The sequence below is a fragment of the Bactrocera latifrons genome, unplaced genomic scaffold (assembly GCF_001853355.1).
Source record: "Bactrocera latifrons isolate USDA-ARS-PBARC rearing strain unplaced genomic scaffold, ASM185335v1 scaffold_611, whole genome shotgun sequence".
Classification (NCBI taxonomy): domain Eukaryota; kingdom Metazoa; phylum Arthropoda; class Insecta; order Diptera; family Tephritidae; genus Bactrocera; species Bactrocera latifrons.
Window position 1 is genome coordinate 89459 of NW_017537281.1, and position 24021 is coordinate 113479.

The 24021-nt window shown below is 36.0% G+C and overlaps 1 protein-coding gene across 2 annotated transcripts in view; it reads right to left on the reverse strand.

Annotated features, from left to right (window-relative positions):
* The window catches only part of LOC108975117 (lachesin-like), a gene marked incomplete at its 5' end in the record, with an annotated part of 99386 nt that overhangs the window by 67895 nt on the left and 7470 nt on the right, over positions 1-24021 (reverse strand). For both annotated transcript variants that reach the window (XM_018943410.1, XM_018943409.1), the window contains 1 exon segment: positions 2110-2260. In XM_018943410.1, the coding sequence (XP_018798955.1) occupies positions 2110-2260 (151 nt within the window).

Genomic DNA, 24021 nt, shown 5'->3' on the forward strand with positions numbered 1-24021 from the left:
GACAATCATTACAGGCGGAATTCTTCCTTCTCATTCATCTGTTTTCACTGCCGAGGCTTTTGCCATCCACAAAGCTTTAGAATATACCAACCGACAAAAAGGCAAGTTTGTAATCTGCTCTGACAGCTTTTCTTGTTTAAATGCAATCCGTAATATACGCAATAACCCTACTATAATGTCAAAAATTCAAGACGTATGCATCAAAAACAAACGAAAAATAGCTTTGCTCTGGGTACCAGGCCACGTCGGAATTGCTGGGAACGAGCATGCAGACAATGCCGCTAAGTACTTTGAGTCAGCACCGACTCTTCTCCATGAGTTACATGACGAAAATGATCTTAGAAAACTGTTACAAAAGCATGTACAGGAAAGAAGACGCGCGGACTGGAGAAATTTCGAACACCCGTATAAAAACTTCAACCCACTTCGAAATAAAATTTACTACACTAGCAATATATTTCGACCGCAAGCAACCGTATTTACACGTTTAAGAATCGGCCATACACAAATCACACATCAGCACCTACTCACCGGAAGTCATCTTGCCCCTTCTGATCCAACACACTATCCGTGGACCACATCTTACGCACCTGTCCAGCTTTAGAGAGTATTAGGCTCAAACACTTTATTTCTGCTCAATATCAAACACTGTTAAAAACACCATCTTTTGAAAATATTACAWGTWTTTATAATTYTCTAGTGGAATGTAACATACATAATATGATATAATATAGATTTGTTATAATATCGGAGTCGATGGCCAAAACTGCTCGCACTCCTCCTTATCATTAGGTTTAATAGCCTGTATATTTTTCCTAATAAATGTAATAATAATATTTTTTTTTTGTTTAAGTTTTTATAGTTTGAAAGATTTCGTTAGAAAAAAGTAGCGAATATGTTAAAATGTATTTCACACAGATACTATGAAGTACTATGGCCGAATGGTTAAATGGTGCTCACAATTGTCAAAGGTATCAAGTTGGTGCCTGGTGTATGTAGTAGAAGCGACAGCAACTTCAAAACAGTAAAAGCAGAACCAGTCAAAAACGCTACTTCCTTACTTTTCCTTCCTTATCGAGCAAAATGCAGAAATCAGCCATCTTTGTTTGTTTTCATTTGAACAATGTTGCCACTGCTTAATACGCATATATAGTTTTGTACACATCTATGTTTACAATTCAAATTTTTTATAATATACTTGAAATATCAAAACTGAAAACAAAGTATTAAAAATAGTTTATATTAGGTTGTCAAAAATGTCTTTCGGCATTTTCGCTAAGAGCGCGTAGTTCTAGTTTTATTCGTCGCATCGGGTATATACCTTTTTGGAAAGCCCATTTCACGCGCTAACACGTGTGTGATTGATTGATTATCGTTTCTTTTGAGTCGTTCATGAGTTATAGCGTCGCAAACATGGAACAAAATAAAGATAAAGGCAAAAATGGATCTCAAGCCGCCAATAAAATTTGTGCAGTTTATGGACCCGATACAGTTTCCATTTCCACCGCACAGCGATGGTTTCAACGTTTTCGTTCTGGTGTAGAGGTGGTCGAAGATGCGCCACGCTCCGAAGGCCTGTCGTCGAAAATTACTCCATTGTTTCTGCTATAATGCCCCATGAGACAAATATATGTACGGATAAATTTGGGACGATAGAATAAAATTTCAGTATAAACATATGTTGAAAAAATTTATTGTCTAACTCAAATACTACTTAAGAATGCTATTACAATAAATATGTATATGGTGCACGAGAATTAGAGAAATTATCCACATTACTGGCGCTCATTCGATCCTACACATCATTTCATCATTTTGATACATATTATTATTAAGCGCACGTTTCCATCATGTATAAATATTTTTATTATTTAAGTAAATTTTGTACACCAATTTCGCAAACATTTTTCTTTTATGACATTTATTACGAGTGTAAAAGAGGAAAGTTAAAGTTAAAGTAAAAATCGGCTAACAACCTTCTGAAAATTAATATATAATTAACTTTATAACTATTTTTATTTGTTTTAAACGTTACAAACTGTTTTATTTTTATTATTAATAACAAATAAATAAAATAAATATTTTTATCTTCATTAATTATCTACTCACTTGTATTTATAGGAGTCGTGTATAATGGGGCCTTCTCCACGAGTCCAGTAATTTAACGAAGTTGGATGTGCTTCCGTGAAACATTCGATTGTTACGTTGAAACCTTCAGGAGCTCCGACCAATTGATGGGGTATTAAAAGCATGGGAGGGACTGTAAATATGGAAACAAGTAATAAAGCTACTATATAGCAGAATAATTTAATTTAAGCGAATTGCTCTCTTATAACACAGGGTTGATAATATCGATATTTTGTAGTTATTAAAATATAAACTTGTATATATTGGGTCGTCGAAAAGGTCTTTTCGTATTTCTAATCAAACTTCAACTTATTTTTTTTTTTTATATTTATAATAATAAATAAATAAAGAAAATATGTACAATTTTTCGACCCTTTTTCCCACATATTCGCTAGAGACATTATTCCATTAGGTTAAATCAAAATTTCGAATTTTCCAGAAAGGAAGCGAGCGAGCCATTGTTGTGCTACACGAACTGATAGGTGGCTTGCCTCCCTTAAAAAAAAATTTCAAAATATAGCCAATTTCTTCATTAATTTCACTAATTTTTGAACCGCTGCAAGTTTTTTTTCAACTTCCACGATTGTTGGCACTGGATTTATAGAACTGCAACGACATCCATTGACAAAAGACTTTTTCGACTACCCAGTATTTGAAATATCCTTAAACTAACTCAGAACCATAGATAATACTATTATTTATAAATAGTTATACTATTTTCAATAGTTAGATTTTAGTTTTAATCTTTTTCATTATTAAAATTTATAACTTAAACGCTAGATGTGCAAAACCATGTAAACAAATTGATTGGTAAAATTTAAAATAATACTGAAGCATCACAGTTAGTAAGCGACGTTGGGCCTTTTCGTACTTACCGCACGTAACAAACGAAATTTGACAAAAGTTCTGCCCGTAGCGACAAAGTAAAAATCTGTTGTTCTCTTTTGTTCACATTTGAGCAATATTGCCATCATTTTATTTGCAAACTTTTTCCTAATGTAAAAGATCAAAACAAAAACTTAACTTTTAAAAATAACCTACCTATTAATAAATAATAGTATTCGTCTCAATTTTCTATTAGAGTGTGCAGTTGCTGGTTTACACCGATGAAAAAAGTCTTGCGGTGTTTTTATTGAATCTTCAATAGTTCATAAAATGCTACTATGCCCGTCTCTTTTGATCAATTCAGCGATTTTATAGCAATTTTCAACGACAGGCCTTCCGGAGCGTGGCGCATCTTCGACCACCTCTACACCAGAACGAAAACGTTGAAACCATCGTTKTGCGGTGGAAAKGGAAACTGTATCGGGTCCATAAACTGCACAAATTTTATTGGCGGCTTGAGATGCATTTTTGCCTTTATCGTAGTAGTACTGTAAAATATGTCGTATTTTCTCTTTATTTTGCTCCATGTTTGCGACGCTATTAATCAAACATGTGTTAGCGCGTAAAATGGGCTTTTCAAAAAGGTATAGCATGACCCGATGCGACGAATAAAACTAGAACTACGCACCCTCAGCGCCAACTAGCGAAAATACCGCAAGGCTTTTTTGACAACCTAATATTAATATCATTGGCCTTAACAACCGCGCCATCTGCTTTCTTCAGACTGAATAAGGGAGCGAAGCAAATGGGTCCGAAAGTGATGGAAGGGAAGACGAAATATATCCTGTCATCAAACAAACAGTCGTCGCACTCGCAACTTGGCTCCAACATCACTGTTGACAGTCATAACTTCGAAGTTGGTGATAATTTCGTTTATCTAGGGACCAGTATTAACAGCAACAACAATGTCAGCCTCGAAATCCAACGCAAAATAATTCTTGCCAACAGGTTCTACTTTGGGGTAGGTAGTTGAAAAGTAAAGTTTAAACTTTATAAGTCACTCATTATTCCCGGAAACACCAGATGGAGAAGGACCTGCCTACACTTGGAATATCCACTTGGCGCCAATCTGCGAAAAGGAAGAATCGCGAAAGCGGTGTTTACGCCAATAAAGAAGAAGAATCACAAATTCAAAGCAGCAATCGTTCGAAGTATATTTGTGCAGAATTTAGTTTACAATATTACGTGCATATTTATGATCAATCGAAGTGTTTCAAAGGAAGCCTGAGGGAAGGTAAAGTAACATCACCGGAAAATTCATCAATGCCGTTTAAATTTTGTATTTTTCCGTGCAATGCTTCGAGAATATTTGTGAGCCACTCATCTCAAATTATGATTGAACTATTTTTCAATACCGCAGCTTTTCGGGTATTTTTATAATATTGCAATGTCGCTACAGATTAGGTTAAGGAGCGTATTGCTTATGGTTTAAACAGAATGTATCAAAACAACATTAAAGAAAATGCATCAGAACAATCTTGGGTTGGAACAGTTGAAATACAGTTTCACTACAACAAACAATCATAAAGCAACAAGCATTAAAACAGACTTGAGTTTGAATACCTCAACAATCTTATCTAAGAACAAACCAAACTATACTACAAACTATATAATATACTCTAGCACATCTAAACAAACTATCAGCTGGTAATAAGTAATCATACCAGTTAGTATTAAATAGAAGTAAGAGCTGTAAAATAAGTTATTCTTAAGAGTATAAATAAAGAGTACACATTTCGGAACAGCTCAAGCTTTGAATTTGCTCAAAAATGTATTATTTTGACTCATTTTTACTTCATGTAAAAACCAACTAATATAATAGTTTTATTCACCTAACGGTTATGCATATTACCTACAACTGGTTGAGATAGATATACAAGTATATTCATATACAAGCGCAGCCCGTTCGTCCGTTTCTGCGTGCAAGTTTTAACTTAAAGTAGTAGTAAAGTAGTAAAAATTGAGTTATAAATTTCCATAACAAAGCCGGTTTTATTAAAAACTACTAAAGGTTCGATAAATCAGTAGCGAAATAAGCCACACTCAGAATGATAAAAGGCCCTTATAAGACCCGTAGCCAATTGGACAATGGTGACATTACATATGTATAGACAGACCTACTTTACCAAATTTGGTGTATGGGATTATTTTCACATTCCCATGTTATAGTGCGTAAATTGCCGAAATCGGTTAGGAACCACACCTACTTTCCATGTAATACAATTTCAAATTCCATCTCATTAATTCACTTTCTTGTATGCAATCAATATATCCGTATAAAACTTTGTAGGAATATTGCCTTTGAGGTGTGCCACCTTATGAATAATTCAAATCGAGTTATGTTTCCCTAAGCCCCCATATACCTAATAGAAAAAATTTCAAACTTCCATCTGACTATATATATATCAGCATATATCAGCCAATATGTGAAGTGTCTTAATTAAATTTAGTGGACGTATTTTTCTCTAAGCATCTCTTTGGCTAAATTGGATAAAATCGGATGAAAACTTGTCCTAACCCCCAAATAACTAATATCAGGATTTCTAAACATCCGGTTGACTTTAGTATTTATATATTGTTGAAGGTATGTGAGGTACGTTAATGAAACTCACAGATCATTTGTTTTTGTCAATAAGTAATGCCAAAATTGAATAAAATCGAGTCAATACTACACCTAACTCCCATATATGTACCTTTTGAAATATTTCAAGCATACCGCATATATGGTCAATATTATCAACTCCGATCTTCTGGTTGACGTTTTGCACATCAACTAAATATGTGTTATAAAGTTAGCATCTACAACAAAGTTTATGTCAGATGTATCTCATTTAATGAAGATTTTAACTAAGGGAAGTAAAACCATAGATATTAAACTAACTGACACATAATACTTATAACTTAACAAAATACAAAATTTGGTTGTACTTTATTCACAATTCCTTCGATTCTTCGAATTCTTTCTAAACATTTTTATACTCTTTCACATGTTGCTACAGAGTATAATATTTTTGTTGTATGTATTACCTTATATTTATAAATGATCAGGATGACGAGAAAAGTTGAAATTCGGTTGATTGTCTGTCTGTTCGCGCAATGTAATCGTAGATGGGCGTAATCGGACTATTATCAAATGTATATACATATCTCCTAAACCACTAATGCTACAACAACCAAATACTGCAATACCCAACACGAATACTGCAAAAACTCCTATCGATAGTGTGAAAATGGAGGAAATCGAATGAGAACCCCGCTCACTCCCCATATAACAGTACTGTTGAAAGCTACTAAAAGCGCGATAAATAAATAACTTAATGCGCCAGAAAAGTAAAAAATTTCTGCGGGAATTGTGTGAAAAAACCTTATAGGACCCGTTGTAAAATTGGACGATAGGCGTGGTACCACCCACTTTTTGGTGAAATCCCATATCTCGGGACTCAAGTAACCGATTTTAACAAAATTTGGTACATGGCATTCTTTTTAATTGAAATTGAGGGATAGTAAGTTCGCTGACAATGGTATGTCTGTTTGTCAAAAATGGGTTGAATCGGACTAATACTTCACTTAACCCCCATATCTTCTTCTTTATTGGCGTAGACAAAGCTTATGCGATTATAGTCGAGTTAACAACAGCGCGCCAATCGTTTCTTCTTTTCGCAAGGTGACGCCAATTGGAGATTCCGAGCAAAACTAGGTCCTTCTCATAGCTCATCGTCTCATTGAATGCGATATTCGCTATGGCCAATGCGAAAGGATCATAAATCTCTTGCAGAACCTTTCTCTCGAAAACTGCGTTGAATTTTTTGGTGACATTTTTATTGCTGTTAATGCTGGTCCAAGATAGACGAAATTATCTACAACTTCRAAGCTATGAACGTCAACAGTGATGTGGGAGAGTAGTCTCTAATGCACAAACTGTTTGGTTGATAACAGGAGATATATCGTCTTGCCTTCGTTCTCTGACAGACCCATCAGCTTTGCTTCCAGTCTGGAGAAAGTAGATCTAACGAAGCGGGTGTTGAGGTCAATGATATCAATTTCATCGGCATACGCCTGCAGCTGTACACTCGTTTACAGCATTGTACCTGCTCGATTAAGTTCTGCAGCTCGAATTATTTTCTCCAGCAGCAGGTTGAAAAAGTGAAGAAGAAACTTTTTTTGTATCAAACGGTTCGGAGAGGTCATTCCCGATCCTGACGGAGCTTTTGGTGTTCCTCAACGTCAGTTTACACAGCCGTATTAGTTTTACGGGGATACCAAATTCAGACATCGCGCTTTGAAATCGGCAAAGAAGTTTTCTGTGTCGATTCTCTTTTCACGGGCGCATGGTGAATATCTGGTCAGTTGTTGATTTGCCAGGTCTAAAGCCACACTGATAAGGTGCAATCAGTTTGTTGACGGTGGACTTTAATCACAATACCTTATATGCGATGTTTAGGAGATTTATTCCACGGTAGTTGGCGTAGATTGTGGGGTCTCCCTATCTGTGGATTGGACAGAACACACTTAAATTATAATCGTTGGGCATGCTTTCGTCGGAACATATTTTATTGCATTTTAGTTCTTCGCCACCGTGTTTAAATAGATCGGCCGGCAATCCATCGGCCCCCACCGCTTTGTTGTTGCTCTTCAACCGGGTAATTGTTATTGGAACTTCTTCATGGTCGGACAATGGAACATTTGCTCCCTCGTCATCGATTGAGGAATCGGGTTCGCTTTTTCCTGGCGTTATGCTTTCGCTGTCATTTAACAGTCTGGAGCCCCCATATACTTTATATAAATAAATTTAATCGAGCTTCCTGGTGGCTTTGTACCGCATATATCAGCCAATATGTGAGTTTTCTCTATGAAGATGAGCTAGGGTATTTTACTCATAACAATGTATCATAACCTTAATAAATTTGAATGAATATATAACTAATAAATATAAAATCGGGTCGATACTATCCCCACTTGCATATACTACATATAATGGTTTTCGTTTTTCTAACTAACTTTACGTGTCTGTCAGTATAGGTGTTATAAATAGTATATTTATATATAAATTTGCTTGAATTTCGAACCTCAGGTTGACGTTTTATACGATAAAGTATTTCCCTGGCTTTGATTCTTGTAAGTTGCGAGAATATAAAATGATCGGTTCCACCCGAACTTAGCCCTTCCTTACTTCTTTAATGTAAAGTTTTTAAAGCGCTTCAAGTACTTTCCATAGCTTCGATTCTTCCGGTTTGCAAGAGTATAAAAAGTTCGGTTACACCTGTACTTTGCTATTCCACACTGTAACACCTGAAGGTATTAACTATAATAAAAGCTTCGTATCTTAAATGCTAGGATCGTTAGATATTAGGAAAACAAGAGCGAAATAATAAAAAAGGAAAACTGGCTGGAAATCACAATCGCTTCATATCAACACTTGAACATCTATATATACAAAAATTAATCTCTTTTTCCCTTAGTCACGGCATCACGCGTGAATGGCTAGACCGATTTCACTAATTCTTTTTTGTTGTACGAGTATTTGTTATTATTAGGAGAAGGTTCTTAATAAGAAAAAATTACGAAAGTTGAGTCTATGGCGGGTATTGTCACTTGCGAAGCGAATTTATTTGGCGAAGCGAACGCTTTGGCGAACATACCCCAAATTTGCACTGTGAATGGCGAATGAACGTATTCGCTAAAATATGTCGTTGCCATTCATGAAAAAAGTAGCGCGTTCATCCAAACTTGACATTTGTGTCATTTATACTTAAAAGTATTTAGTATTATATCAACTGAAATTCGAAAATATGGATCTGTGTTTTGAGGACAATTACGATGTGGAAACGCGAACTAATATTCTTCGACAGCGCCGTTCTAAAAAGATAATTCTACAGAGCTACCTAACACGGTGTATGTATCTAGTTCAATTATAACGAATAGTAAGAAGTTTTTGTTCAATGTACATGTATTTGTAGATTCGTTGAGAATTTCCGCTTAAACAAGGACGCATTTATGTATGTGCTGGATAAAATCAAAGACAAATTTCATTGTCGGATGTCGTCTTCCATAACGCCGATGTTAAAACTGTGTGCCGCGCTCAGATTTTTTGCACATGGCAGTTACCAACAAGCTATAGGGAATGAATTTCTGTTGGCACTTGCTCAGCCAACAATTTCCCTTACTTTAAAGAGATCATACCCATTTTGGAAAATGAAATTTGTCGTACCCATATAAGCATAGATATGAGTGAAGAAGAGAAGCAGCAGGCAAGGAGCAAATTTTATTCAAGATCGGGAATACCAAATGTAATAGGCTACATCGATCGAACCCATATTACGATTTATGCTCCTATCACAAACAAACACCTCTATCTAAACAGAAAAGCATTTTTTTTTTAGCATAAATTCAATAATTGTGAGTTTTGATGAATTTAATACAGTAAAATTGGTATAAAAATGTTATTGTATTTTTATTACAGGCTTGTGATCATGATATGAATATCCGTTTTGTGGATGCTAGATATGTTGGTTCTGCACACGATTCGTTCGTATGGAACAATAGTTCTCTAAAGGCATGATTTGAGGCAGCGCATCAAAACAGAGAACAGAACTCTATTTATTTAGGTATTCGCAATATTTGACTACTGCGTAAGTTTAATCTTGACATATGAATATTGAAAACAATAATACATTTGCAGGTGACTTCGGATACCCACTAAGCCCTTATTCATTAACACCTTTCCGTCATGCAGAATCTGGAACTAGGGAGTACATTTTTAATAAGAAGCACGCGAAAGCGAGAAATGTTATTGAACGTACGATTGGAGTTCAGATGTCTTCTGAGTGATAGAAAAATGCGCTACGATCCTGCTAAAATAACATCCGTTATTAATATATGCTGCGCATTGCACAACATTTGTAAAAAATTTAGAATCGGTGATCCGGAGGATGCTGAAACCTTCTTTGATGACGTTGTACCATTGGAACCAATTAATGAAAATGGCAATGGTTCACCAGGAGAGCGCCACAGAAGACAAATTGCTGATGCTTTGATGTAAATGAAACTACACCGACTTCAGTGAATAATATATTGTATTCTTTTATTTTATTCAATACTTTGAAATTCAATATTACATAGGTAATAAATATATAAAAATTACAAAAACTACATGCTTTTAAATTAAATTAAAAAAATCACAGATTCAATTCCGTCACTTACAATAATAAAGTAAAAATAAATTCATCACATGTTTCTTAAAAAAATCTCAATTTCAAGTTCGGTTCAAATATAAAATAAAAAAAAAAAAATCATCACATTCTTATGAAATAAACTGTAAACTAAATTCAATCTATTTACAAGCACCCTATTTACCCTATTTTTTTGCATTTTTAATTTTAAAATTTGTAGTTTTATTTCCATCTTTTCTTTATGTCTTTTTTTCCACTAAATTTTCATCCTTCTTCCTTTCTTCTTTCATTTTCATCTATTTTTCTTTCCATTTTTGCAATTTTGTTGGAAAGGGTGTCTTGAACTTCGGCTTGCTTTTCCAACGCTTTCATCCGAATGATTCACGTTCCTCTACTGTCATTCTAGGACGGCTGCTTGAGGATTGCGATGCCAAATCCATGGCTCGTTGTGTTTCCTCGGTCGTGCGCTCTTCTGGCTGAATTTTACTAGTATTTACCGCAGTTTCTACTTTATTAGAACCTTATGCTAAGCCTGTAGGATTTACAGCCGGATGAAAGTGAAGAAGCTCATCCACACTTTGCTCTAATGAAGATAAACTTTGCTGAGAATAAGGTCTTAATCCTGTGGCGACAGTTTCGCGTCCGTTTGTCGCTATTTTTTTTTTTTAGTTTCAGTTTATAATCTAACCAAACCTAAATGCTACACATAAGTAACTTCAACCAAACAATTAATTAAATTTTTACCTTATTCAGCGAACAGGTCCCATTGCTCTGCCCTGCTTTTCTTTGTCTATCCAAAATTCCACATTCCTCTGGCGACGTCCGGATTATTTTCCATTACCGCAACCAATTTATTTTTGGAATTGCTGCGTTGTTGTACGTTGTGTTCTAGAAGTATCGTTTTGATAAATATAATTACAATTACTCAAATAAAGATCAAAATTTACTTACGTCCTTTCCATTTCAAATAGCGAATAAAAAATACATTTGTTAAATTTTAACAGTAATGGCGAAGCGAGTGCCGTTTTTTCGCCAGCCGCAACACCAGAAATTTATTTTCGTCACTCGTTCGCCATTTTCTGGCAAATTCGTTAGAGATTCGCAACTTACAATTCGCCACGGCGAAACTCGCCAAAATTTTCATTCGCTTCGCAAGTGACAATACCCGCCTATAATATAAAAATTAATCGCAAAATGTGTTGCTAAGCGCATAACTCAACAACGCCTGGACCAATTTAACCAATTCTTTCCAATAATTGCCGGAAAACCCCTTAAAACAGCCCTTTTCTTATTCCCGTACAAAAGTGTTCTTTTGTATATATGCATGTAAGTAAAAATGAATGTTTGTTTGTTAGTAACGCTAAGGCTCGAGAACGGTTGAACCAATCTTCATGAAATTTTCAGAAGTTGTTCGCTGTGGATCGGAAAGGTTTAGAAATAAAAAAACCTTATACTTTTGATAAAGAAAAATTATTGAAAATTATTCAGTGAAAACTTTATGTGTGTTTCAGACGAAGTGAGCAGTTGCAGATTGAAATTTTTTACAAAGCCACGAAGAGGTCGCGCTAATATCAGTCGACGTTCTTTTTGCCATCAACGTATGGCACAAGCACATGAACGAGTACACCAACGATGCGATGACATACGTCCCAGACATTCTTCTTTGGATGGCAAATGGTGGTTACACCGGCCCAAATTGATGAAATCATTTCTGCGGAAATTCCTGATACAGAAAAAGATCCAGTATTATACGAAGTGATGAAAACCAATATGGTTCATAGACCCTGCGGACACCACAATCCCACTTTGGTTTGTGTGTCTAACTATAAATGCAAGAAACACTGTCCACGTGCTTTTCTTTCGAAAGCCCAAACTGGAAATGATGGATATCCACTGTATCGTCTTAACTCATCAGGCGACATTTACCATTCAACTTAGAGGAGTGAATATTGAAGTCGACAACACATGAATCGTACCATATTCTGGGTCTACCATATTCGCCACTGTTGTCTAATTCACATTCAAAACTAATATCAATGTTTGATATTGTAGTTTGGTGAAATCGATCAAATACGTCATCAAAGAAAGCGGTTATTGGTCTTGAACAAATGATCGATACGTGAACTGCAATAAAGCTCTTTATAGGGTATTTACTTTTGAAATTCATGAACGTTTTCGAATTGTTGTGCGTCTCGCAGTTCATTTGGAGAATGGCCAAAGAGTGTTTTTCAACCCAGAGATTACAGTACAGCCAGCGGAAACACTTCTAACAACAAAATTGGCATTGACGAATTTTTTCTTACTGGGATCAGTGATTCGTTTGCGAGAACGTTGCTCTTTTCGGAAATACCTTGATATTATACATGAAATGGAGCGTCGAAGAATTGGTTACGCAAAAAGCAAGGCCAACCAGAAGATTGACATCCAGGTGTGTTCTCAACTAATTCCTTAGGACGAATTTACATACTCCACCCGATAAACGACGATTGCTTATACCTTCGATTGCTATTGATAAATGTGCGCGGTTCAATTTCATTTAAGTCATTGCGTACTGTGAATAGTACGGTGTGTGCAACAATTACAATTGCTGGATCATGATAATCAATGGAATCGAACGATGGACGATTCGATAGCTACTTCGTATGCCACTGAAGTTCGCACACTTTTCGCGATGTCCATTTCGACATATCAGCCTTCAAATCCGCGTCAGTTATGGTATACGAACAAAATTACACTGCTGAAGACATTTTATATCGTATTTGGTAAGAATTGGAAATGGGAAAATTTCGGTTTCAGTGGTTTGATATCAATTCCACCTGCCTTTTGTCAATTCACTTCAACTACGAGTGCGCGCCAGTTATTGTATGTGGCGTGTTTCCGAGTTAGAAAACCATCTTCTCTGTACATTTACGCACCGAAATAGAAACCAAAAAATGTTGTTTATAAAACTGGATTCATTGAAAAAAATTTAGAAAAATCGAAAATAAATGATTTTTTACACAACGTAAACTGAATTTTTTTTTTTCATTTCAAAACACATAATTTCACGCAGGACAACGCATGCGGGGTCAGCTAGTTAAAAAATAAAATATTTACTTTTACAATTCAAAGCAATAAATAAAAATAAGCCAAATCAAAGCGAATGCGTCAAAAATCGCTTGTACACACAATGTGTTTCAGGAATAACTAACATCTAATTTAAATTTGCTTGCTCTTGCTGGCATCATAACAACCCAACATGTGCTCTGTTTTAAAAATATTTTTACAGATTATACCGGAATATATGCCCAGCAAGCCTTGACAGTTAATAGTAGTGAAAAGACAGAAATCTTTCATTCAAACATGTCCAAGGCAAACAGGTATTTAATGCCTGAATATGCTATCCTTAAAGATTGTCCAGTGAGAATTTCATGACATTTCATAGATTGGAAGTGAAGTTGTGGCGTTTAAAGTGTCAGTATGTTTGCCTTATAGGTGCGAAAATGAGCTTCGACAACTTCAAATTTTGTTTTAAAGTTGGTATAACTTTTACTGAATTGTTTCAATTGACGATACAAGTTTATGGAGTTGATTGCCTATCCCGTAGTAGAGTACGCGAATGGTTTCAACGTTTTCAAAGTGGTCGTGAGGACATAAATAACGATCAACATGTGGGCCTATTAAAATCCGTGATCACCGGAAATTCCATCGAAACTGTGCGTGAATTCATCAAAAAACAGCCGAAATCATCAAATTCATGGAAATGGAATTGAACATCTTCAAAACATCGATTTATCGTATTTTGAGCGAACATTTAATGCGTTATGCTACCTTGGATTTTTTAAGCGTTTGTTGCGCCGTATTCGACATGTTCTGATAATGCGTGTCTCATCGACGCTTGCGACCTAGGCTTGTCGAAAAAATATAGATACATCGATACAGTTTTTCAATGCATCGATATTTTTTAGTGATATTTATTTTTTCAAGATATCGATGTATCGATATAGTATTACAAATATTGAAAAGCTATAAAAATCGATATTTTTATGATAAAAAAAATTGTAAATCCTTTTTTATACTAACCGTTTTTAACACTTCTTTGTTCATGGTCGACCCGATTTCCTGCTTTTTAATTTAGTAGGTACTAAAGTTGGCTTTTAAGTTGGCAACTTTCTCTGTCAAGTGTAAATGTCATTTCAATATCGGTGTCTGTCATTCAATTCAACTGCCGTCTGTCAGTGTCAGTCTGTTATCCGTCCCGCGTACTATAACCTCAACCGGAACGGAAAATTCAGGGATATTTCAATTTTGGGATATTTACTGTTTTGGATGAGTGCGTTTCACCACAGAAAATTATTAGCGCTTTTCACCACTTAACATCAGGGGCACGACAATAACAGAACAGTTGTTAGAACCAATGGGAAAAAATATGTTAATTTCAATGTTTAAAAATGTACGCTTACAGATTCGTATATTTACAATGCGCAAACGACTGCATATAATTTATATACATCAGCGGTGCGCACGCCTCAATACTACTACATTTTACGTTTGCGCTGCAAAAACATTGCTATAGATTTTCGCTGCCATGTACGCTGAACAAATTTCTACTGTATTTTTTTTTTATTTACATTCAGGGAAAAAAGTTATTGGCAAATTTGGAAAAAATATCAGAAATGTTTATTGAATTCTTTTTGTGTAAGACTTGAAAATTTATCAAGTCATTGACTAAATGGCTCGTTTCGATATCCCCTTTATACTCCTTAATGCGTAGATGGTCGGTAAGATGTTGGTCAGAAAGCGTGTTTCCTTGCTTATTTTGAATTAATTTGAAAGTGGAAAATTCCCCTTCATCAGTTTCAATAAAAAAATAATTTTCTTGCCATTCGCTAGAAAACATTTTAAAAATTCGAGGTGTTTCTGTCAGTGTACCAAATGCCGATTCTTTGTGGTGACCTAGTGTACTTGTTCAGCCACTTTCGTGTTCGTGTGATATTTTTCGCAGTAGCAGAATTATCAGTCAAACACGCGTGTTTGGATTTTTATTGAGTTGTTATTAAATGAGCGCCACTGATATACATACATACATACGTATGTACATTTTCTATATACATATTTTATATCAAAGTACACAAGCATGTACGTACAAATTGAACTATTTCACGAAGAATTCCTTAACATCTTTGGAAATATATAATAAAGGCAGACAAGAATTATTACCTATGTAAATCTTTAATTAATGTAGGTTTGATAAGATATATACAAACGAATTTATTCACAGGTCTTTAAAAGTTTTGATAACATGTTAAAAGACGAAGCGGTCGCACATATTCACGTATGTATTTATGTACGCATGTAAAAAACGAACCATACGCATAATGTTAATACATTTGTCCACACACAACTTTGTATGTAAATATGTACATATGTCATGCGAAATTTCCGATTGACACGGACAGCCAATGGCGAAGCTCACGTTTTGTCAGAGTCAACGATCGCCAATTGCCACTGCTTCCCTTGCCGCTCTAATAGCTTTACCAACGTACTTGTGTAAATATGTATGCATTTGTATGAGCGTGCATACATATCGACGCAGATTTTTGCAAGCYKCGAAAAATATTTTGCACATTCCTTGACAAATACAGTCAATCCCAGTTATGTGCCACAATCAAAGATACAGATATTTGTGGCTTGTAAAAATAAAAATATAATATGACACATAAACGAGTGGAAATACCTAAGCAAGTGGTACTTAAAACAATAATTAGTATTTCATAAAACAAACCACGAGATGCAGAAAGATATGGGCAGTTCAGAGGGATGATTTTCATTTAAGCCGTCATTGCCCGTTGAAAGTGCGCTTGCGTCCATGAATGAAAATATTGTTGTTGTGTACTTTTCTACAAATTTGGGCATCGACTATTTGGCTGCCATATTGACTTGTGACGCTGCTGATGCTATTTGAGACGTTTGTTGTTTTTGCAGAACAATATTTGTAGTTTTTGCGGGCGACATACATATCTACATGGGAACGTGTATAAGTATGTTGGTTTGTGTATGCATTAATTGTCCGGCAATGTCGTACACAAATGCATATGGATGTATGTACATATAGCAGCAGTGCGCGCACACTTTTTACTGATAAATGATAATATCACGATTTAAATTTGAACTGTACTTACACATGAATGTAACTATGTGCTGATATGTAGATACGTACGAAAATTTAAATGAAATGCGATTAACATATAATATTATTGAAATATTTTCTTCTTCTTCTGGATTGGCGTAGTCACCGCTTACGCGATTATAGCCGAGTTAACAACCGCGCGCCAGTCGTTTCTTCTTTTCGCTACGTGGCGCCAATTAGATATTCCAAGTGAAGCCAGGTCCTTCTCCACTTGGTCCTTCCAACGGAGTGGAAAGGACTTCCTCTGCTTCCCCCGGCGGATACAGCGTCGAATACTTTCAGAGCTGTTGCGTTTTCGTCCATCCGGACAACATGACCTAGCCAGCGTAGCCGCTGTCTTTTAATTTGCTGAACTATATCAATGTCATCGTTTATCTCGTACAGCTCATCGTTCTATCGAATGCGATATTGGCCGTGGCCAACGCAAAGGACCATAAATCTTTCGTAAAACTTTTCTCTCGAAAACTCGCAACGTCGACTCATCGGTTGTTGACATCGTCCAAGGATGGAGTCATGTGTAGAAGTTCACGCAAGTGAGGAAAGTTCTGTGATCGCTATTTACTTGGAAGTGGCCAGAAACGATTCTTTTACATATGACTCCAGCAACTCACGACTTCCGGTCCTTGGCAAAGTATCCTCTGGGTAGCCTAAGAACATCCCTTTGAAGGCGAGCTAAAGTGAGAAGGCGAACCATTCCCTGCATAGGGTTGTATGCTGGGTTTAGGACCCGCCACGTAAGAAATCCACCCCAATGACAACGCAACAACAGCCTTGGATGAGAGACCCCACTTTTGATGACGACCAATGCAAACGAAATAAGGACTACGAATTGAGGGCATGCACCTGGAATGTCCGGTCCCTTAATTGGGAAGGTGCCGCTGCCCAGCTGGTTGATGTCCTCGTAGAAATAAAGGCTGACATCACCGCCGTCCAAGAAATGCGATGGACGGACAAGGACAGAGACGAGTAGGTCCTTGTGGCATTTACTACAGTGGTCATATAAAGGAGCGCAAGTTTGGTGAGGGATTCGTGGTGGGAGAGAGACTCCGTCCCCGAGTACTATCATTCACCCCGGTGAATGAACGTCAGGGCACTATCCGCATCAAAGCGAGGTTCTTCAACATATCGCTGATTTGCGCCCACGCCCCGACGGAAGAGAAGGACGATTTGACCAAAGATGCCTTTTATGAGTGCTTGGAAAGCACTTATGAAAGCTGCCCCCGGCACGATGTCAAAATCGTGCTTGGGGACTTTCACGCCTGGGTGGGCAAAGAAGGTATCTCAGCGAGGAAACATCCCCAAATGGGTTGAGACTGATGGACTTCGTCGGGGCCCGAAATATGGTTATCTGTAGTACTAGATTCCAGCATAAGAAGATACATCAAGCTACCTGGCTGTCTCCGAATCGAAAAACCACCAACCAGATCGATCATGTTGTGATAGACGGAAGACACGTCTCCAGTGTTTTAGATGTGCGTGCACTGCGAGGTCCTAACATCTACTCGGACCACTATCTTGTTGCAGCCAAGACTCGCGCGCGCCTCTGTGCAGCAAAAAAGGCACACCATCAAACACAAGGAAGGTTCGACGTCGAGAAGCTGCAATCACAGCCGAACGATTTTCTACTCGGCTTGCACTCCTGCTCTCTGAGAGCACTCGTCAACAACTCGATGTAAGGGAACGGTGGCACAGCATTTCAAATTCCTTACGTACAGCTGCAACCGAAACCATTGGATTTTGGAAAGTACAGAAGAACAGCTGGTACGATGAGGAGTGCCGTGTCGCGGAGAGGAAACAGGCTGCCTACCTCGCAATGTTGCGATCGACCACAACACGTGCGGGATGGGATAGATACCGAGAGTTGAAAAGGGAAGCGATTCGCATTTGCAGACAGAAAAAGAAAGAGGCCGAAATGTGTGCGCACGAAGAGCTTGATAAGCTGGCCGATAGGGGTAATGCTTGAAAATTCTACGAAAAAATGTGGCGGCTTACAGAAGGTTTCAAGGCCGGAGCGTACTCTTGTAGAACCCCCAATGGTGATCTAGTCATCGATGCCCAGAGCATACTTAAATTATGGAGGGAACACTTCTCCAGCCTGCTGAATGGCAGTGAACGCACAACGCCAGGAGAAGGCGAAACGGATTCCCCAATCGATGATGATGGAGCAGACGTTCCATTGCCCGACCAGGAAGAAGTTCGAATAGCAATTACCCGCCCGAAGAACAACAAGGAGGCGGAGACCGATGGATTGCCGGCCGAGCTATTCAAACACGGCGGCGAAGAACTGATAAGGAGCATGCGTAAGCTTCTTTGTAAAATATGGTCGGACGAAATCATGCCCAACGATTGGAATTTAAGTGTGCTATGCCCAATCCTCAGAAAAGGAGACCTCACAATCTGCATCTCACAAACTGCTTATTCCACGAAGCATCCTCAATATCGCATATAAGGTTCTAGTGAGCGTATTGTGTGAAAGATTAAAGCCCACCGTCAACAAACTGATTGGACCTTATCAGTGTGGCTTCAGACCTGGAAAATTAACAACCGACGAGATATTCACCATCCGCCAAATCTTGGAAAAGACCCGTGAAAGGAGAATCGACACTCACCACCTCTTCGTCGATTTCAAAGCTGCTTTCGACAGCACGAAAAGGAGCTGCTTTATGCCGCGATGTCTGAATTTGGTATCCCCGCAAAACTTATGCGGCTGTGTGATATATAAAATTATAATAAGCTGTTCAGGATATTATGATAGTATGTCGTATATGTATATACACATATAACATATCTACATACTCATATGTAAATTAATAATATATTAATAGTAGCTCTTATTTGTACATTAACTACAAATATTACTTTGAAAATAGCATAATTTAATGATGAAGTTATCAATTTTTCCTGCATTCACAAAAACTAGCAAAATGATATTCAATATCAATTAATATGTTTGCATGTAAACGTATAGAATTATATGCAAAAGGCTAACATACGTCTGCAATAGAAATGTATATTTCTGAACATAATTTTCGTTGAATGCTCAGCTCTGTTCACGCTCCACTGTTAAGATTTCTCCTTCTTAGTTAGATGTGGTGAAACGCGCTCATCGCATTTTGTTATCTTTTGACAGTTCACACGCTTGTCCTTCTCGATAAATATACGTTCTCTGTTTTTAGCTTTTGCCAACGTCGAGAAAAGACGATTGTTGGCAAATGCATGCTCGGGGAGATGTAATGGTATTTGTTTTTATTAATGAAGCAAGCTTGCCTGTTGAAAGTGCGCTTGTGTTCATGAATGAAAATATTGTTGTTGTGCGTTTTTCTACAAATTTGGGCATCGACTTGGCTGCCATATTGACTTGTGACGCTGTCAATGCGCACATATTTACATGTGTACTCATATTTGTATGTTGATTTGTGTATACATTATTAGTTCGGCAATGTCTCACACATATGCATGTAAATATAGAGCAGTACGCGCACACTTTTTACTGATAAATGATAATATTATGATTTGAATTTGAATTGTATTTACATGTATATGTAAATACATATGTATGTAATTATGCGCTGATATAGCAATTGCAATATATTAAGTTTTTATGATATTATGATAGTATCTCATATACATATACGTACATATGTACTATATCATATTTACAAACATATTCATATATGAAATGACGCTTAATTACACATTAACTACAAATATTGTTTTGAAATAGCATAATTTATTTATTAGGCATATATTCATAGAAATACGAAAATTATAATCATATCAATTAATATGATTGCATGTAAACGTATAAAATTATATACAAAAGGCCAACATACGTCTGTAATAGCAATGTATGTTTCTGAGCATAATTTTYATTGAATGCTCTGCTTTGTTCACGCGCCTCTGGTAAAGTTTCTCCTTCTTAGCTAGCTGTGGTAAAACGCACTCATCGCATTTTGTTAGCTTTTGACAGTTTACACGCCTGTCCGTTCTTGGACCTTCTCTATAAATATACATACGTTCTCTGCCATTACTAATAAACCTGCTGAGATAGAAAATAACATCATGGAATTGTCTCAATCTGTGAGTTACGATGCTACTGGTGTAAGTATTTTATTTGTGTAAGTTTGTAGCTTTAGAATCTAAATATTTGTTCTTGTTCATAATTAATAACCAGTAAACTAATAACGTGTAATTACATTTTAGTGTTTTCACCTAACGTTAATACTATTTATGACGACAAGTGTAATGAAATATATACAAAATGTTCAATATTTTTTTTTTCAGACTTAAAGATAGTCAGAGTAAAGACTTGTGGAAACAGACTACACTCGTAGATATGTTTGAAAGAAGTTCAAGCTATGAAGCTCTAAAGTATCGCCTGCGTCCTTGGTTTCCTCAGAGAGAATGTCATCTGCTGTGAATCTCGCAGTACCCAATAACAGAAGTCGGCTTACAGCCGAGCACGTAATTGATTATTTGGCATACCGACCAACAAGCTAAAACATCGTTCGACCTGCTTTTGGACCGTGTAAAAACTGTATTGAAGCAGAAGGAGACTATTTTGAACAAAATTAATTAATTTTGTCGAAAATACCATTTGTTCTTTTTTTCCTGTCCTGTTTACTTTGGAAAGCTCGTTGTATGTATGTATTTACCAATGTTAAATATTAATATAATACGATTCTTCTTTCATATCATGGAACTGCCACACAAATAAGAACGATTTCTCTCGAAATCATTTTTTTTTGTACCGCAATTTTCATCCACTTCTTCATGTATGTATGTCGTTTCTGTTTTTTTTCTCGCTGATGGTAACAACAAAAAATAGGCGGTGCCACGCCCATCGTCCAACTTTTACACCGGCTTTTATAAAGCCTTCTCATACTCTTTGGGAGGTGTGATTTAATATCTCTGGCGTAATTAGATATTGATTTATAGCGCTTTTAATAGTTTTGCATACTGTTATATGGAGAGTGAATGGGTTTATCTTCAGATTTAATTCATTTCTAAACGTTCTATAGAAGTTCTTATAGAATTTGCGGTGAGTTAATTTGGTTTTTTTAACTTTAGAAGTATAGGAGATATGTACATTGAACTTATTACAGATTAAAAATTATTAAAAATTGTTTGCCATGCTTAGTTAGTTGGCATTTTATAAGCTATCGGTTAATGGTGATTTCTGAGCGTGGCAGTGGTCCAATTACGCCCATCTACTAACACTATTTTATTTTWTTTTTACTAAGAAACCCTCATGTCAATTTCTTTTAGATATCTCAATTTTTACTCAAGTTATAACTTGCACTGACGGGGAAGGCCGGACAAAAAGACCCGAATTTAACTCTTTTCGTTATCCTTTCTATTCGGAACATACGTACATTTCAAAAGCACTGTGGTTAATAATAATAATTTTATCACTAAGTTAGGAAAAGTCAAAATTCGGGTTTTGACAACTTCTTTTGCTTTCATACAGAGCGCAATGTTAATACATCTGTCGAAATAATAAAAGCTAAGAACCACAAGTAGCAGTCGGATGTCAAATTAAATGATTGTAGTTTAAAAACTACTTCAAACTAAAAAGTATAGAATAACTGGCTGTATATTTTCCATTTTTGAAATTAATATATATAATTTAGCTTTTTAACTACCGTTCCTAAATTTGTTTGTCAAAAGACAGCACGAAAATTTGATGCTTTTTTGTTTGGATAGACAGTTCGTTTTTGTTTTTTTTTTTTTTTTTTTTTTTTTTTTTTTTTTTTTTTTTTTTTTTTTTTTTTTTTTTTTTTTTTTTTGGATTCTACTAAACTGTGATTCTCTTTTGTCAGGTCATTCAGTTTCAGTACCATTGAATAAATATACATACATACAAGTGGAGCTACTAAAAGCTTTATAAAATCAGTCAATTGCCCTTGAGTCCAGGTATTTGGTGTCTGGGGTCTTGATAAGTTACGGCATGTTTTCGACATTTTTTGCCTAAAGATCGCTTTACATTTTCTCGTTAATAGTACAACTAGCGAATTCCGCTCCGCCCTTACTTAGTTGTCTCCCGTAGTCATGGATAATGTGATACAGAGATAATGAGATCCCCAACTCCTCCAACTGAGGGTTTCTTAGTAAAAAAAAAATAAAATAGTGTTAGTAGATGGGCGTAATTGGACCACTGCCACGCTCAGAAATCACCATTAACCGATAGCTTATAAAATGCCAACTAACTAAGCATGGCAAACAATTTTTAATAATTTTTAATCTGTAATAAGTTCAATGTACATATCTCCTATACTTCTAAAGTTAAAAAAACCAAATTAACTCACCGCAAATTCTATAAGAACTTCTATAGAACGTTTAGAAATGAATTAAATCTGAAGATAAACCCATTCACTCTCCATATAACAGTATGCAAAACTATTAAAAGCGCTATAAATCAATATCTAATTACGCCAGAGATATTAAATCACACCTCCCAAAGAGTATGAGAAGGCTTTATAAAAGCCGGTGTAAAAGTTGGACGATGGGCGTGGCACCGCCTATTTTTTGTTGTTACCATCAGCGAGAAAAAAACAGAAACGACAAGCAATTGTTAAACATCAAAACCTACTGAACTTTGACAGTTGACTGGATTGAGTAGGTTTTGACGTTTTGCAATTGGAATTTCTGGAACGGCCAGATTGAAATTGTACCAAAAATATATGTGAACGGAGAAATTTATTGCCGCCGTTTGAGATCGCTAATAAAAATTTAAAATAATGAAAATCGAGGAAAATGCGAAATTTAAATATATATTATGAAACGTTTTTGTAATTTGATGCATAATAGAATTAATTTTCTATTACAAATGGTTAAAAACATTTATTAATTTAGAACTAAGCCTGTTAGTTCACCTTATTAAGTATTAAAATATCGAAAGTCAGTTATTTTAATATACCATAAAATCATAAAAAAGGAATTAAGTAGTTTCGCCATATATTAAAAGTCCAATAAATAATAATTTGCAATCGTAATAAATGTTGGGTATGTTAATTTAAAATGTCCAAAAATTCTTATTTGGTGCGATCTGGCCATAATGGAAAATGTTATAAAAAACAATTATTTTGAAGCGCTCTCACACTGGAATAAGTTGGGCATCCCATTATCCCTGATATGATACGAGACTTTAGCATTGGCTCTTTTTCTCTCAAACGTGTTCCCTGATTATTTGACAGCGATGGAGATCAGGGAATTTCTGACAGTTGATTTCAGAAAAGGCGGGTTGCCAGAAGTAAACGGCTATAATTACCTCATAAAATTAGTGTTACATGAAATTTCATTGAACTGTGCTTACATATTTTGGCAAAATAAATGTTTATGTAAATTAATCAATGATTTTGCATTTTAGCCTTTACATATGTATGCATTTTCAAAGTGTTTAATTTAGAGTTTTGTATAATTTAATTATTATTTTTCAGCAGTGGCATCAATGACAAATATTATAAAAAATGCGAGTTTTGACAGCTCTCTCTCGAATCAAAGAGTCTCGTATCATATTATCCATGCCGTAGTGAACAAAATTTGTCAAAAGTTCAGCACGTAGTGGCAATCTATCGGGTGATTTTTTTGAGGTTAGGATTTTCATGCATTAGTATTTGACAGATCACGTGGGATATCAGACATGGTGTCAAAGAGAAAGATGCTCAGTAT